Source organism: Chiloscyllium punctatum, chromosome 4, assembly GCF_047496795.1.
Source record: "Chiloscyllium punctatum isolate Juve2018m chromosome 4, sChiPun1.3, whole genome shotgun sequence".
Taxonomy (NCBI): Eukaryota; Metazoa; Chordata; class Chondrichthyes; order Orectolobiformes; family Hemiscylliidae; genus Chiloscyllium; species Chiloscyllium punctatum.
In genome coordinates this window covers 105,714,268-105,732,502 of record NC_092742.1, presented here as the reverse complement: position 1 = coordinate 105,732,502, position 18,235 = coordinate 105,714,268, and the positions used below count along the sequence as shown (strand labels likewise).

The following is an 18,235-nucleotide window of genomic DNA, read 5'->3' as shown; positions in this document are numbered from 1 at the left end:
TGGGCTTCTATAACAATATCTTTTATTCCTTCAGTATACCTTATGGACCTACTATGCACTGTGAATTGACTGCCCAAAATACATCATCTCACATTACTCAGGGCTAGATTCCATCTGCCTGTATCCTGTCCAATTTACCAGCGGATCAATATCTGTATAACTGCAGCATGAAGACCATTCTCCTCGTTATCAACATTACCAACTTTCATATCATCTGTAAACTTACTTCTTCATTCGCATCCAACATGTTAATGCACATAACAACCAACATGGGTGCCAGCACCAACTCGTGTGGTATACCACTGGGTTCCCAATCACAAAAAGAAACCTCCATCAACGCCTTTTATCTCTTACTTGTAAGCCAATTTGGATCCAGTTTGTCAACTTGTCTTGAATCCCATGGTTTACTTTGTTCCAGTAGTCCAGGTGGGATCTTGTCAAAGACCTTACTGAAGTCCATGTAAACTACATCAACTACACTAACTTCACCAATATACTTCACCGCCTTTTCAAAACCTCAGTTAAATTAGTCACATAAGCTCTCTCTCTAACAAATATGTGCTGACTATCCCTGACAACCTTTGCCTTTGCAAATGTTGACTGATCCTGGCCCTCAGAATGTTTTCCAACAATTTCCCTATCTCTGACATCAGACTAACTGGTTTGTAATTACTTGGCCTATCCCTGATACCCTTCTTGAATAAAGGAACCACATTTGCTATCCTCCAGTCATCTAGCATGTCTTCTGTGGCCAGTGAAATGGTCAGATCTAAGTCAGCTGATGACACCACCACAGTGAGTCAGATAATAAATAACAAGGAAAGAGCTAGTGTGCTTAGTGGAGTGGTGTAAAGATAACAATCTCTCCCTCAATATCAAAGGAACTGATCATCGATTTTAGGAAGCAGCATACAGGACACACCCTTGTTTGTATTAATGGTACTGATGGTCGAGAGGTTCAAGATCCTAAGAGTAAATATCGTCAACAATCTGTCCTCGTCCGTCCATATTGATAGTGGTCAAGAACCCACCCTACATCCTCAGAAAATGAAGAGAATTCACCACGTCCATAATAAGTCTTACCAATTCTTATAGATGCAGCATAGAAAGTGTCCTATTCAGATGCATCACAGCTTGGTATGGCAAATGGTGTGCCCAACATTGCAAGGAATTACACAGAGTTGTGAATGCAATCTAGTCCATCACACAAACCAACCTTCCTTCCATTGACTCCATCTACACTTCCTGCTGGCTTGGGAATGAAGCCAACACAGTCAAAGACCCCTCCTACCCTGTTATACTCTCTCCATTCTTTTCCATCAGGCAAAAGATACAAAAGTTCAAAAATAGACCAACAGACACAAAAACTGCTACTTCCCCACTGTTATTGGACATTTGAATGGACTCTCGTGTGTTAAAGTTAATCATTCCCTGCACCTTCTCTGTTCCTGTAACACTATAATTTGTATTCTGTTTACCCTGATGTACTTACATAAGGTATGATTTGCCAGGATAGTATGAAAAACAATGCTTTTCACTGTATTTCAATATGTGTGATAATAACAAATCAAATCAAGATCTAGTAACTCAAGACTGAGCATCCATGAGGTGCTGTGGGCTATCATGAACCTCAGAACTGTACTCCAACACCAATCTGCAACTTCATGGCCCAGCAAATCCCACTTAACCATTCCATCAAACCAGGGGATCAAACATGGTTCAATGAAGAGTACAGGAGGGTGTGCCAAGAGCAGTCCCAGGCATATCTAAATTGGAGATCTCATCCTGGTGAAGCTACAATGGCATATCAATGTCTTTTAGAGTAGGAACTCAGCTGTCCTTAACCAGTCTACATGCAACTTCAGATGCACAGCAGTTTAGCTCACTCGTACATAACCTCTGAAATAGTCAAAGACACTCAGTTCAAAGGCAATTAGGGATGTGTACAAATTGCTTACCTTGCTACAGACACACACATCTGTGCAATAAAGAAAAGAAAAACCAAATAGGGGGAACAGCAACTGATAGACAGTGCTAAGTTGTTCCACAACTAAATTGATCAGATCAAAGCTCTGCAGTCCTCTGACACCAGTTGTGAATGACGGCAGACAATTAAACAATCCACTGGAGGTGATGGCTCCTCAAATACCTCCATTCTCAATGTTGGAAGAGCTCAACACATCAGGGCAAAAGATAAGTTTGAGCAGATGATCCATTTCGGCCTCCTCCTGAGGTCCCCAGCTTGATAGATACCAGTTTTCAGCCAATTTGATTCACTCCATGTTATATTTTCAAATTGCTGAACACACTGGATAAAACAAAGACTACGGGGCCTGACAACTTTCCAGAAATAGTACTGAAGACTTGCGCAACAGAACTTGCCACATCCCTACCCAAGTTCTTCCAGTGCAGTTACAATGATATGGAAAACTGCCCAGATATGTCTTGTACATATAATGTAGGAAAATCCAGCCCAGTCAATTACCACCCCATCAGTCTGCTCCCGATCATTAGTAAAGTGATGAATGATGTCATCCGTATTGCTATCAATCAGCACCTGCTCAGTGATGCCGAGTTTGGGTTCCACCAGGCTAACCAGCTCCTGACCCTTGTCGAGAGACAAATGAAAGATTGAACTCGAGGTGAGGTAGACTGTCTGCCCTGACAACAAGTGACATCAAGGAGCCCTTGTGAAAAACTGGGATCAGTGGTGTCAGAGGGCAAACTTTCCACTGGTTAGAGTCATACCTGGCACATAGGAGGATGATTATGGTTGTTGGAGGTCATCAAATCTACACAGTGTGGAAGCAGGCCATTCGGTCCATCCAGTCCAAACCAATCCTCCGAAGAGCTTCCCTGTAACCCTGCATTTCCCATGGCTAATCCACCTAGTCAGCACATCACTGAACACTATGGACAATCCACCTAATGTATTTGGACCAGTGTGAGGAAACTGCAGCACTCAGAGGAAATCACGCAGAAACTTGGAGAATGCGAAAACTCCACACAGTCATCTGAGTGTGGAATTAACCCCCGGTCCTTGGTTCTGTCAGGCAGCACTGCAAACCACTGAACCACCATGTCAGTCAACCATCTCAGCTCCAGGAAAGGTGTCTTAGACCCAACCACCCTGCAGCTCCTTTATCAACGACCTTCCCTTCATCATAAGGTCAGAAATAGGGATGTTCACTGACGATTGCACAATGTTCAACAGCATTTGTGACACCTCAGATACTGAAGCAGCATGTGTCCATTTGTGATAGAAGTGTAATGGAATAAATATGTTAAACTCAATTTCTCCATCATTAATCAGGGTTGACTTGATCTAATCATAATGTGTTTTTCTACTTTTGGGCCTTTCTTAACAATATTTCCAGCACTTCCAGAAATCAGGTTAACTGGTCAAGAGCTCCCCATTTTCTCAATAGTACACTTGCTAACTTCCAATCTGCTGGGACTATTCTGGAATCAGATTTCCAATATCTGTAAAATTCTCTTGGGTTGGAACACAGGAATAGGCCATTCAGCCCATCCAGACTGCTTTCATAGCCGATCAATCTCAATGTCATTTTCCCACACAATCTACATATCGCTTGATGATATTAGTCCCAGTGACTAATATCTTACACATCTGACTGGGTTGGATAAATTCTGGAGATCAGAGTCAAAAGGTGTAGTGCTCGAAGCATCGAGGAGCAGGAGAGTCGACATTTCGAGCATAAGCTTTTCATCAGGAATTGGATAAATTGCAAAGATTAAGCATTCTCTGAATGATGAAATTTCTCTTCAGCTCAGTCTTAAATGGTTTTTTTATCTGGAGATGACATCCCTTGGTTTTAGACTTATCAACCTATGAAACATCTCATCTACAACCACCTGTCACTCACACTGTCAAGAATTTTCTAAATTTCAGTGAGCTCACCCCACATTCTTTGGAATGCCGGGGAATATAGGATTTTGCTCTTGTTAGAGATGGTCATTGCCTGGCACTTGTGATGGCACTCACAACTTCCCAGCTGGAGACCAAATATTGTCCGCATCTATTTGCACATGGATATGGCCTGTTTCGGTTTCTTCGATCTCTTCATAAGACAATACTGTCCTCCCAAGGATTGAACTGGAGGACCTCCACTGCACTCCCCCTAAGGCAAGTATATCTTTCCTTAAACAAAGGCAACAAAACAGTACTCAAGGTGCAGTCTCAACGCCTCTACCTGCAGTAAGACATCTTTACTCCTATTCTCAAATACCCTTGCGATGAAGGTTTATTACACCTGTACGCTGTCTTTAAGGAACCGAAACAATTATATCCTACATTTCCATCCTGTCCCCATTTAAATATCCTGTTGTTTTTTTTTTCTTTAAAGTTGATAACTTCATAATTATTCACATTAAATTCCATCTGCCATGTCCTGGTCTACTCACTCAGCAGTACGAAGTCCACTTGAAGCCTCTTTGCACCTTCCGCACAACTCTCATTCCCACCAAATTATGGGTCACCTGCGAACTTGTAAATATTACAGATGGTGACCATATCCACAGCATTGGATAGTTATGAATATGACTGTGAAGAGCTATGGCCGCAGCACTGATCCTTACAATACCCTGTAAGTTGCCAACCTGAGAATGCTTTATTCCAACTCTGTTATCTGTCTTCTAACTCCATACTGATATATTTCCACCTATTCCATACTCGAATTTTATATTTTAACTTCCTGTATGGGGCCTCATCAAAAGCTTTCTGAAACGCCACCCCATCCCTAAATCTTCTTTATCAATCTTACAAATAATTTCCTCAAAATATTTCAACAAATTTGTCAAACAAGATTTCTCTTCTGTAAATCTGTGCTGATTCTGCCCAATTTTACCAAACGTTTCTCAATATCTAGTTATCCTGTCCTTTATCATATATTCTAGCTTTTGGTGACATAAAATTCTTCATATTCCTTCTTCCTCCTTTCTGAAATGGTGTGATAACATTTGCCACTACTGGAACCTTTACAGAATTTGTCGAACTTTGAAAGATAAGCAATGGATTCACTATCCCTGTTAGCCACATCCTTCATTATAAATTCATCCATCTTTCCGAGCTAACCTTTTGATCTTCCTTTGCTGGGTTCTAAATTGCTTCTGATCTCCAGACTTACCAGATTTTCTGGCATAGTTAATCAATCTTTAACTTGTTTGGTAATTCACCTTTTCCTTTGGGTGTTTGTGGCTTACAGGAATGTATATCTATGTAGTCTTTCTATTTTCAGAACCAGCATTTATTATCCATCTCTTGTTGCCCTTGAGAAGGAAATATTTCCATAGATATTAACCACTGCCTACATGCCATCAAATCTGTCCATGCGTTTTCCTGATCGACCATAACCAACTTGGTTCTCACACTTCCATAATTTCCTTTCTCCAGATTTAGGACTCCAGTTTCAAAATGAACTGTACTAACTTCAACCTTAATGCAAAACTCTATCACATATTGTCACTATTTCCCAAATGCTCACTATCAAGATAAGATTACTAATTATCCTTTCTCATTGCACATGAAATGCAAATTTGTTTGATCCTTAGCTGGCTCTTTAATACACTAATCCAGAAACCCATAGAACATAGAACATAGAAGAATACAGCGCAGTACAGGCCCTTCGGCCCTCGATGTTGCGCCGATCAAAGCCCACCTAACCTACACTAACCCACTATCCTCCATATACCTATCCAATGCCCGCTTAAATACCCATAAAGAGGGAGAATCCACCACTGCTACTGGCAGGGCATTCCATGAACTTACGACTCGCTGAGTGAAGAACCTACCCCTAACATCAGTCCTATATCTACCCCCCCTTAATTTAAAGCTATGCCCCCTTGTAATAGCTGACTCCATACGTGGAAAAAGGAATGTATATCTATGCCCATATTACAGGAATTCATCTCCACAATATTGCTGTTGATATGGTTCATCCTCGTTCAGTGTAATTTGACATTGCTCATCATACTGCATCAGACGTAATTTCCCAACAGTACCACTGCAGTTTGGAGACCTATAAATAATATCCAAGATTTGCTGCCCTTTGCTAATTCTTAGCTCCAGCAATATAAATTCTTACACCTTGATTCTTGATCTAAGATCCTCTTCTACTAATGAACTGATCTCAACTCTCATTAAGAGACATTCCCAACTCCTCTTCCTATTTGCCTATCCCTCCTAAATGCCACATCTTCTTTGGTGTTCACTTCCCAACCTTTTCCACCCTGTAGTCACATCTCTATAATTAAATCATACCTGAGCTGGGAATTTGTGTTGCAGACATTTCGTCCCCTGTCTAGGTGACATCCTCAGTGCTTGGGAGCCTCCTGTGAAGCGCTTCTGTGTTTTTTCCTCTGGCATTTATAGTGATTTGTATCTGCCGCTTCCAGTTGTCAGTTCCAGCTGTCCGTTGCAGTGGTCGGTATATTGGGTACAGGGCGATGTGTTTGTTGATAGAATCTGTGGATGTGTGCCATGCCTCTATGAATTCCTTGGCTGTTCTCTGTTTGGCTTGTCCTATAATAGTAGTGTTGTCCCAGTCGAACTCATGTTGCCTGTCATCTGCATGTGTGGCTACTAAGGATAGATGGTCATGTCTTTTCGTGGCAAGAACATTTCTGAACTGACAGCCAGACTACTGCGACCACTAGGACTCATAACAGCACACAAACCAACAGCCACTCTCAGACAACAACTCACCAGAACAAAGGACCCAGCATGAGCAAAACCAACGTAGTATACAAAATCCCATGCAAGGATTGCACAAAACACTACATAGGACAAACAGGAAGACAGCTAACGATCCATATCCATGAACACCAACTAGCCACGAATAGTTCTGAGTAACTGAGCATTGGGAAAGACATTGGAATAAACATGCTTTTTTATTAATTTTGCCGTTTAGAAATGTGGCAGCCAGCAGAGAAAAGCACATGGGCTAAATCAGTTCAAGATGGTGGTTCAGGTAGAGCTCTCACATTCTATGAATATGGTATGTTTGGTTTTCTAACGTAAATAGTGATCTTCTGGCTTTAGTTTCTTGAGAGCTTTGTTGGTCTTGGCTGACTCTTCTATTTGTGTGTCCAAGTACCCACAATGAGCTCAATATTTCTAGCCAGCATAGAGTGTCTTGTGACTCTTGTGCAAAACGTGAGGAGGGGGCTGTGGCTGTGATGTCATTCTGAGGCAAGAGTGTTGAACTAATCCATGAATAATGGTCACTCTGACCAAATATTGCCTTGAAACTGAATCTAGTCCTTAGGAAGGAAAGAGAGAAAATGAGAGAGAATAAATGTTGACTTAAGGTTAAGGATGGATGCATTTGGAGGAGTCAGACACAAACAGGTGATCGAGGCAAGGTTTGAAATGACCGTACCTAACCTGAATAAACAGATTTAATTGTGATTGAAAAAAATGACAGCAAAAACCCGAAAAATAACATATACAGCATAAACATTTCTATAGATACTGTAGCCAATCATAAATGATTATAAATTCTTGAACACACCCTGGTAGCTTACCTTTCCAATCATGTCTGCAGCCAAGAGGTAATTTTCATCCTGTAAGAGCTGGATGGAAGTCACAGCAGAGTTTTGGGAGATTGTTGTACCTGCCCAGCTCAGGGCTTTTGCCATTCGTTGTCTGATGTCTAGGCTGAAAATCTCTCCCGATCGACAGCCATTATACAACACAGGGGCCTGCAGAAACATTGCACGTTCAGAATTCTTGATACACCTGCAGATGTGACTTTGAACTCTTACCAATCAGAAAAATCAATCCTAAAACCCCTTGTCTAAAAAGCTCTGTTTGGCTAAATTATTACAGTTTTATTTTCAATGCAATCACACTGGATCAAGACAAAAAGTATCAAAAACTGCCAATACTTCGATGCCTGATTAGACAGAGGAATACCCTTGGATGCTGGAAGAACTGACAATTTCATGCAGAAAACAACATAGCTAAAGCAAGATACCATAAATAAAATGACTGATCAGATACTGTGTCTTCCTCGTTATGATAGGTGAATGTCACACTCCATCAAATATTTGTGCACACTGGAAAAATAAAAAGTGTGTCAATTAACTTCCAATCAAAGAAGTTACAAGCAATCCTGGAGTGGTCCCCAGGGACCAGACACTGAACTGGACTAGCCATACAAATAGTGTAGGAATCCTGCAGTGAGTAACAAAACCTCCTGACTCTCCAGGGCCTGTCCACCATCCATTAAGCACAAGTGTGGACTGTGGTGGAATATTCTCCACTTCCCTGATTATGTGCAGCTCCAACAACACTCCTGAAGCTTGACACTATTCGGGACAAAGCAGCCCACCACACTGAAGCTCAGTAGCAACGGTGTGTACCACCTTCAAGATGCACTGCAGTAACTTTGGAAGCATTAACTTCCAAACCCAGAAGGGACCTCTACTGGCTAGAACAAAAGGTGCTGGCAGAGGTAAACAACTGCCCCAAAAAACAAAATCACACATCACACTGACTTGGACCTAAATTCACCGCAATTCCCTTAATCCCCTGTGAGCGTAGCTACACCTACAAGGCCTGCAGCAGATCCAGAAAATAGCTCAGCAACATCTCGGAAAAGAAATAGATAACAAATACTGGACTAGCCAGTGTTGCTCTCATCTCAATATCACAATGTAAATGCTACAGCTAATTGGTGGGAGAGAAAATAACAGAAGGACTTTGAGCCATGTAAAAACTGGGATTGAGCAATTCCAAACACACAAATGCTAGGACAAGAAAAAAAGTGCCAAAAATCCAGAACATATCCTTTGTCAGAATAAGACAACTTTAAAACAATATTAACATGTTGCTTCACTTAATACAAACTGCTTGGTCTGTTTCATAACTCCTTTTCACTCAGAGCAAACTCAGTATTTTAAATCCTTGCTTACCCTATGAGCAAACTGCTGAGCAAGAACACTGCTGTTTGTGTAGAATATCTGTTTTTGACCTGATACGGCATCGGTCACACAGACACAGTTCAACAAACCTAGAAAACACAATGCAAAACAAATAATTGTGACTTACCTGGTGAAGATTCAAAAGCCTGCCTTCTAAAACCGACACAGCATGTTTTGAAGTCTATGGACAAGATTGTTGCTACACCAGGTTTGGGTGACAAGAAGAAACAGAGTATATTTCATACCAATGAGAAGCTACTGAAATTGTGGCACAATTTGTATCATTCTATCATTACATTATTCATAAGTGGACTAATGATCTGAAAAATTAGTCTTGGTGGCCCAATGCTCACAGGTTGCTGTGCAGGTTTGATCCCAATTTGTTTTTTCAAAAAACTCAACAAAACCAAACTACAGTAGCACCTCGACTTACGAACCTAATCCATTCTGGGACCCGGTTCACGAACCAAAAAGTTTGCAAACTGAAGCAATTTTCCCACTGTTCGGATATTTCTGGAGTCTTTTCTCTCTTTTGTCTCTTGGAGGTTGGTGATGCCACAAGAATACGATTCAGAGAAGCTTGTTTTTCTCTTTGTTGCAGAATTTTCCGAAAATGGGACATCCCATTGTCATTTAAAATGTTCACCTTGAATTTCGTACGTACGTTGAAGCAAAATTTTACGTATAATCCCGTTCGTAAACCGATTTGTTTGTGAACGAGGTCATTCGTATGTCGAGGCGCTACTGTAGGTTACAACCAATTGTAGTGGACTGAGTGGATGGATGGGTAACTTCCTTCCAGTTGAACACTAACATTATTTCATGGACTCGATTTTGCTTCAATATTTCAAGATCAAGGAATGCAAACAACATCTTCAAGATGTCTCAAAGTGAATCATAACCTATTCATCTTTTATGTTGATCCATTCTAGGAGCAACCATGAAATCTAAAGTGATAAAAACCATGAGAAACAGGAGCAGTATATCAATTTGCCCTTCAGAGCTGCATCATGCAACAAAGATCATGACTGACCTTTCTTCACACCAGTTTCCAGGCTGTCCCCAGAACCCTTCACTTCTTTACCTGTCAAAAATCTGTTCATTTCACTCTGAATATACTAATGACCCCACCTCCATGGAACAGACTAGCAATCCTCAGAGATGCCTCCCCTGTCTGCAGGTGAAATAACATAACTCTGATCTTGAAACTGTGTCTCCTGTTCCAGAATCCCTTATGAGAAACAGCCTCTCAACATCCCCTCAATGAAACTCTCTGATCTTATGTTTCAATAATATCACATCTCAATGAGTACAGGCCCAACATGTTAGTACATCTCTATGACTCTATATTTAACCACTCCTTCTAAGAATACTTGTAGAGGACATTAATGAGGCCACTTTTGGAGAAGAGTAAACAGTTCTGGTCAGCCTGCTGTAGGAAGGATATTATCAAATAATGCAGAAAAGACTTACAAGGATGTTATGAGGACTGGAGAGTTTAAATTATAAGGAGAGGCTGGATAGGCGGCGACTTTTTTTTGGAGGTTTATAAATTACGACGGGCATAGAGAAGGTGAATCGCGAAGGTCTTTTTTTCCTCTACGATAGGGGAATTCAAAACTAGAGTGCATGTGTTTAAGGTGAGAGGAGACAGATTTAAAAAGGAACCAGAGGGACAACTTTTTCTACACAGAGTTTGGTTCATATATGACCTGCCAGACAGTGGTAGTTGAAGTTCCAGTTAGACCATTTAAAAAAAACATTTGGACTGTTACACAAATAGGAAAGGTATACAGGGATATGGGTCAAATGAAAGCAAATGGGACTAGTTTAGTTTGGGAAATTTGGTCAGCATGGATAAATTGGACTGAAGACTACAGACTGTATACAACCTTAGGACATCAAGGTCCCACAAACACCAGATAAGATACATAATTGAGTTGCTTTTCTGCTGACATTAGTTGTGAGGAGGATGGGGCATGTTGGCCAAGGGAAACACTTCTTCAAACAACACTATCCATGTCAGATGACCCAGAACGCTCAAGCTTCTCTCTCTACCACATCAAGCAAATGTAGCACCAAGCTAAATCTAAAAGTTGACCAATGTTCACTTGACAGTCAAATTAAAACAAATTTCTCTCACTATTTAACAACTTACCTCAATAATCCTCCCTTTCTATTAAAGGACCCGACTAAGACTCTGTGATGTGGTAAGGCTTTGAGTATCTCATTATCTATCTTTCCCATACTAGTTTATGTTACTGAGGAGGCTTCACAGCTGAGCTGAATCCTGTTCTTCTTAGATTTCCACATGCAGGACCAGCAGAATGGGACGGGAGTAATACAAGGATTTAGAGGTTAAGTATAATATCTCTACTAGCCTGCATCTCAGTAACTCAGCACAGAACAAATTAAACGTACACGTGTGCTGAAAAGTGAAGCACAGTAAACCAACTGAATACAAACATTATTCTGGAAAACTTAGTCAATTCTCTTAATTTTCAGATGCAAACTTCTTAAGATGCAAAACCACTGACTTGAACCAAAGTAAAATGGTTACAACACACAAGGAAATACAGCTTTATGTTGTCAAATACTAAGAGGAGCTGGTTCACAAGTAATTTGTTGACTTTACCTGTACTGAAGCATTTATCAGCTTGTGGATTGAAGCACCAGGCACAGGACCAGACCGTTGAACTCCTAAAGTTACACAGCATACTCAGGTGATCCGCTGTAGATGTAAAAAGACAGCAGGTTGTATTATGATACTAAAAACATTCTATAGCTGATTTCTGTTCTAACTGGCAAAGTGCAACGAATCGGCAAGGCTCCGATTCATTTGTAGCATTCTTAGCCAAAAGATAAACTTTACTACAAAGGAAATGCAACAGGATCCGTATTAAAGCAGGTGAACTCTCTAAAACCTGTGGTAATTGATTTATTTTTGATCATGATAAGGAAGGGTACAGCACAGATGTTGAGTAGTGTTGTTTGACAGAAAAGCACAAAACAAAACCATCTGCACCCCCAACCACCACTGTATGTCCATAACTTAAAAATTATTTTCTCCAAGCAATCAAGCTCAGCATGATACGAGGATGTGCATATAGAAATCCACGATGTATGCTACACAAGATCAAAGAGTTGGTTGATTCAAATGGAACCAGCCAGTTGCTGGTGAGGCTTCCAAAATCACCACTATATTTAAAGCAGGGAAATCCAGTTATTTTTCCAGGAAACCCTGCAGCCTTCTTGAAGTGACCTTATTAATGATCTTTTTCAGAAAGGTGGTTCGAGGCAATTAATTCGAAGGAACAGCAACCAAGCATGTAGCTCAACAGGGGCATCACTAGCTTTGTAAGTGAACAGATCCTGCATTATATGGTTTAATATGACACTTATAAAGCAGGGTATCATGCAACTTACTGTAAACAGTACTATAGGAGATCCACTAATAATATGTAGGAAAAAACTGGCCATATCATTTTAGCATTTGAAATGCATTCATCCTTATTTGCAGTCACCAAATTAGATTTCTATGAGCATAAAATGAGGAAGGTGGCAAAAGAGAGCAAGATCTGGCATTGTTAGTCAAGGACAATATTACGGTGGTAGAAAGGACGTTTGATAAGGACTTGCTTACTGAGGTAGTATGGGCTGAGGTTAGAAACAGGAGAGGAGAGGTAACCCTGTTGGGGGTTTTCTATAGGCCTCCAAACAGTTCCAGAGATATAGAGGAAAGGATTGTAGAGATGGATTCTGGATAGGAGTGAGAGTAACAGGGTAGTTGTCATGGGGAACTTTAACTTTCTAAACACTGACTGGAAACATTATAGTTTGAGTACTTTAGATGGGTCAGTTTTTGTCCAGTGTGTACAGGAGGATTTTCTGACACAGTATGTAGACAGGCCAACAAGGGGCAAGGCCACATTTGATTTGGTACCGGGTAATGAACCAGGCCAGGTGTTAGATTTGGAGGTAAGTGAACACTTTGGTGATAGTGACCACAATTCGGTTATATTTACTGTGGTAGTTATGTACCACAGGGCAAGAGTTATAGCTGGGGGAAAGGCAATTATGATGCGATTAGGCAAGATTTAGGATGCATAGAATGGGGAAAGAAACTGCAGGGGATCGGGCACAATTGAAACATAGAGCTTATTTAATGAACAGCTACTGTGTGTCCTTGACGTGTTATGTACTTGTCAGGCAGGGAGGAAGTGGTTGAGCGAGGGAGCCACAGTTTACTAAAGAAGTTGAATCTCTTGCCAAGAGGAAGAAGGCGGCTTATGTTAGGATGAGACGTGAAGGCTCAGTTAGGACGCTTGAGAGTTACAAGCTAGCCAGGAAAGACCTAAAGAGAGAGCTGAGAGAGAGCCAGGAGGGGACATGAGAAGTTGGATCAAGGAAAACCCTAAAGCTTTCTATCGGTATGCCAGAAATAAATGAATGACCACGGTCAGATTAGGGCCAATTAAGGATAGTAATGTGAAGTTGTGCATGAGGTCTGAGGAGATAGGAGAGGCGCTAAATCAATATTTTTCGTCAGTATTTACACTGGAAAAAGACAACGTTGTCGAGGAGAATACAGAGATACAGGATATAGGCTAGACAGGATTGAGGTTCACAAAAGAGGCGGTGATAGCAATTCTGGAAAGTGTGAAAATAGTTAAGTTCCCTGGGCCAGATGTGATTTCTCCTAGGAGTCTCTGGAAAGTTAGGGAGGAGATTGCAGAACCTTTGGCTTTGGTCTTTATGTCATCATTGTCCACAGGAATAGTGCCAGAAGACTAGAGAATGACAAATGTTGTCCCCTTGTTCAAGAAGGGTAATAGAGACAATCCTGGTCATTATAGACCAGTGAGTCTTACTTCAGTAAAGGATTATAAGAGTAAGGATTTATAATAATCCAGAAAGAAATAATTTGATTAGGGATAGTCAAGACAGTTTGGTGAAGGGTAGGTCGTGCCTCACAAACCTTATTGAGTTCTTTGAGAAGGTGACCAAACAGGTAGAGGAGGGTTAAGCGGTTGATGTGGTGTATATGGATTTCAGTAAGGCGTTTGAGATAAGGTTCCCTGCGGTAGGCTATTGCAGAAAACACAGGAGGCATGGGATTGAGGGTGTTGGAGCTGTTTGGATCAGAGATCGGCTAGCTGAAAGAAGACAGAGGGTTGATGGGAAATGTTCATCCTGGAGTTCAGTTACTAGTGGTATACCGCAAGGATCTGTTTTGGGGTCACTGCTGTTTGTCATTTTTATAAGTGACCTGGATGAGGGCATAGAAGGATAGGTTAGTAAATTTGTGGATGACACCAAGGTTGATGGAGTTGTGGATAGTGCAGAAGGATGTTGCAGGTTACAGAGGGGCATAGATAAGCTGCAGAGCTGGGCTGAGAGACAGCAAATAGAGTTTAATATGGAAAGGTGTGAGGTTATTCACTTTGGAAGAAGTAACTGGAATACAGAGTACTGGGCTAATGGCAAGATTCTTGGTAGTGTAGATGAGCAGAGAGATCTCAGTGTCCATGTACATAAATCCCTGAAATTTGCCATCCAGGTTGATAGGGTTGTTAAGGCGGCGTACAGTGTGTTAGCTTTTATTGGCAGAGGGATTCAGTTTCTGAGGCATGAGGTCATGCTGCAGCTGTACAAAACTCTGGTACGGCCTCACTTGGAGCATTGTGTACAGTTCTGGTTGCCGCATTATAGGAAGGATGTGGGAGCATTGGAAAGGGTGCAGAGGACATTTACCAGGATGTTGCTTGGTATGGAGGGAAGGTCTTATGAGGAAAGGCTGACGGACTTGAGGCTGTTTTTATTAGAGAGAAGGTTGAGAGGTGACTTAATTGAGACATACAAGATAATCAGAGGGTTAGATAGGATGGACAGTGAGAGCCTTTTTTCTTGGACAGTGATTGATAGCATGAGGGGACATAGCTTTAAATTGAGAGGTGGTAGATATAGGACAGATGTCAAAGGTAGTTTCTTTACTCAGACAGTAGTAAGGGCATGGAACACCCTGCCTGCAACAGTAGTTGTCTTGTGAACTTTATGGGCATCTAAATGGTCATTGGATAAACATCTGGAGGAAAGTGGAATAGTGTTGGTTCGATAGGCTTCAGATTAGTTTCACAGGTCGACGCAACATTGAGGGCCGATGGGCCTGAGCTGCGCTGTAATGTTCTATGTTCTATGACAATTACTAGTGTTCTTCTTGACTAACACATGACAACTTTAAGAGATATAATGAAGACGTTTTAGCAGATTATCTATTCTTGCTCTGAGACTCTCCTGGACTGAAAGATGGTTTAAAATATGCACAAGGAACAATATGCAAAGACTAGAACAAAAAGAAAAGGCTTAGAGAAATAAAACCAGTCATTTTCAATGACAGTACTGAAGAAACACAAAAGTTAGAGATGGCACATGCACTCAGGAAAATATCAGACCCTGTAGTAATGTGTAGATTTCATAGAAATGGTGCATGCTTTTAGTATAGGATGAGAACTACCAGGCTCCCTGATCAGATGTTTTGGTTTGGAGCAGCACTTGCAAGAACTTTTCAGTCAAAAGACTGCAGGCCAAAGCTGCCTAGGTCTTCCTTGTATTCAATTAAAAGACTGGAACATTGGAAGCTGCCGGTCTCGGACTACTAACTAGTTTTTTGTGCAAGGGACAGTCCACATGGAAAACTTTCAACAATCAGCTGTAACATTTCACATCAGCATTTGTCAACAAACAGACTTTTATGACACCAGAAAACAACCCAAACTAATATATTACCGATTTGGAGGTGGACTGGGGTGAACAAAGTCAAAACTCACACAACACCAGGTTATAGTCCAACAGGTTTGTTTGGAAGTACTGGCTTTCAGAGTGCTGCTCCTTCTTCAGGAGCAACCACCTAGTGCTTCCAAATAAACTGGCTGGACTATAACCTGGTGTTGTGAGATTTTTAACTTACTATATTAACAAATGATTGCAGCATCAAAGTGGAGCTCTTTCTGATTTGTACCCATTTCAGCAATTCTGATGGTGCAGGTACACTCATATTGATTTACTTCCACATTCTTGTTTCCTTTATTGTTTCATGGGATGTGGAGGTCACTGACAAAGCCAGCATTTTTTGACCATTCCTAGTTGTCCTTGAACTGAAAGCTATTCCATATGACCTTACTCTAGAAAGTACGTTTCATATTAAACTGGCAAACTGGCTGGATTAAGCTTCTCCCTCAGCTCATGTCGTGATACATGTCTCTACACTGGTATCACTACCTCCAGGGACATTATATTCGGTTTATACACTGCTGTGCAGGCATTTGTTCACTAACTGGGGAGAAGGTACAGAAGCCTGAACACACGCATCAGCCGGTTTTCAAAGAGTTTTTACCCTAATGCTGTTAGAATACTGAATGGAGTCACAAACACTTAACATTCGCCTGTACCTGTGTTCTTGTTTTTACCGCTGTTTATCTATTATTTACATATCTATGCTATTTAACTCTGTGATCTGCCTATCTTGCTCGCATGACAAAGCGTTTCACAGTGCCTCGGTACAGGTCCGGTCCGGTCCAATCCAGTCCAATCCAGGTCCAATCCAGGTCCAATCCAGTCCAATCCAACTTGCTACTACACTCCCATATACATTCCATTCAAATCTGTTGTTTTGTTGCTGGTTTTTCAGTTGATAGTTCAGTATTAGGAAGCTAGACTGGAAACCTGAACCATACATTTCAGCTTTACCAACAAATAGGTACACACGCGGATCCCATCAATCAAGCTCCAATAAACAGCAAATATAATTCTGTGGAGGCAGCATTATCCAATGCTTTGGTTCAAACGGTGAATACACAAAATTAATTTCAAAATGTCTTCAGGGAAAGTCAAACTCCAGTATGACGCTGGTTTGACAGATTATGACACTTGTCACACATCCTCTTATTCAGTGTGCAGTCCATCCAAATTTAAAAAAAGGTGGAGAATAAGTTGTCGAGAAATACAGTTTTCATAAAAATTCAACTTTATGATATTAACGATAAATACTGATACAATCCCTACCAGGATTTGAGTCACTGAAGATTGAAGTTGGAAGTAGGCTAATACATCCCGGTACGTCCGCATTGCCAGAAAGGCAAAGCCTAGCATGGTATAGTTTAAGGAAAATTATATATCAATGAACACAAGAGGTTCTATTTACCAATGGAATAACGTAGGCTATTAATTTTCAATTTATCACTCTCCACAATACTGCTTTCCTTCTGGCTATCACCATTTCATATTCATGAACACAAAGACAGTCAGCTGACGTCAGCAGGCCTTTCCTCAAGGAGCTGAAGGAATGCTTTTATCTGGGTAGACCTCAATAAGTGACTGGTTGGACCATGTTACGACCAAGGGTAGATGTCCCTGTAAACATTATCTCCTTTAACTTCAACAAACATTTTTCAATAGGGAGCATAGGAACAGGAGTAAGCCACTCAGTCCGATAACTGTCTCTTACTGATCAAATGCTTCAATAACTTTTACCCAATCCCCATAATCCTTTGTACCATTGGTAATCAGCAATCAATTGCCTTCTCTAAACATAGAAGGCTGAGATTCCACAGCCCTCTGGAGTAGAGAGTTTCAGCCCCACAGGAATTCAATAGCAATAATGCTTTCCAGATAACCAAAGAAATGCGAAGAGTGAGGTTGTTCAACGTATCTCCTATCAGCTGTGCTCTATCCAAAGGCAGGTTCTTGGCTCAGTTTCTATCCTCTGGCAATTCCAATAATTTCTTTTCATTTTCAAATCATGGAACATGCGCTTCCTTTATGGTTTTCCTTGAAGTTTCCCTCCATGATATCTCATACCAGGCCATTTCTTCTTAATATGTGCCCTGCACAGTTAGTGCCTTTTCTCAATAGCAATCAGTTGGAGCAGAATGGGGAGAGGAGACGAGCACAGCAGACTGGGAGTGTGAACGGCAGTTGTCAGGTTTCCTGATAAGAACCTGAGGGGTGCGGCCCAGATCAAGCTCGGTTACAGCAGCAGCGGGAGAGCAGCAGATGGAACCTTCACTGAATCCCAGAGCTCCTGAGGTGATGTCAGGGTTCATAAAAGTGATGCAGGGTAAGTGGAAGCAGCTAACTGGGTGATTACGGTTGCATTAAAAATCAAAACCAATGGGTCTGTGAGCCTATTCACTGGGCAGCAGAAGTCTCGGACCGGAGCCTGTGAGGCAGCAGCATGTTGAGAGATAAAAATAAAGTTTAAAAGTTTTTTTAAACATCATTCTGATCATGC

General features: G+C 41.2%; 1 protein-coding gene across 10 annotated transcripts in view; it reads right to left on the bottom strand.

Moving 5' to 3' along the window:
* The window catches only part of LOC140476618 (DDB1- and CUL4-associated factor 4-like), a 99,682-nt gene that overhangs the window by 8,394 nt on the left and 73,053 nt on the right, over nt 1-18,235 (bottom strand). For all 10 annotated transcript variants that reach the window (XM_072569497.1, XM_072569495.1, XM_072569501.1 and 7 more), the window contains 4 exons: nt 17,008-17,087; nt 11,582-11,677; nt 8,938-9,035; nt 7,546-7,722 (listed from right to left, as the gene is read on the bottom strand). In XM_072569497.1, the coding sequence (XP_072425598.1) occupies nt 7,546-7,722; nt 8,938-9,035; nt 11,582-11,677; nt 17,008-17,087 (451 nt within the window). The remainder of the gene's footprint in view (nt 1-7,545; nt 7,723-8,937; nt 9,036-11,581; nt 11,678-17,007; nt 17,088-18,235) is intronic.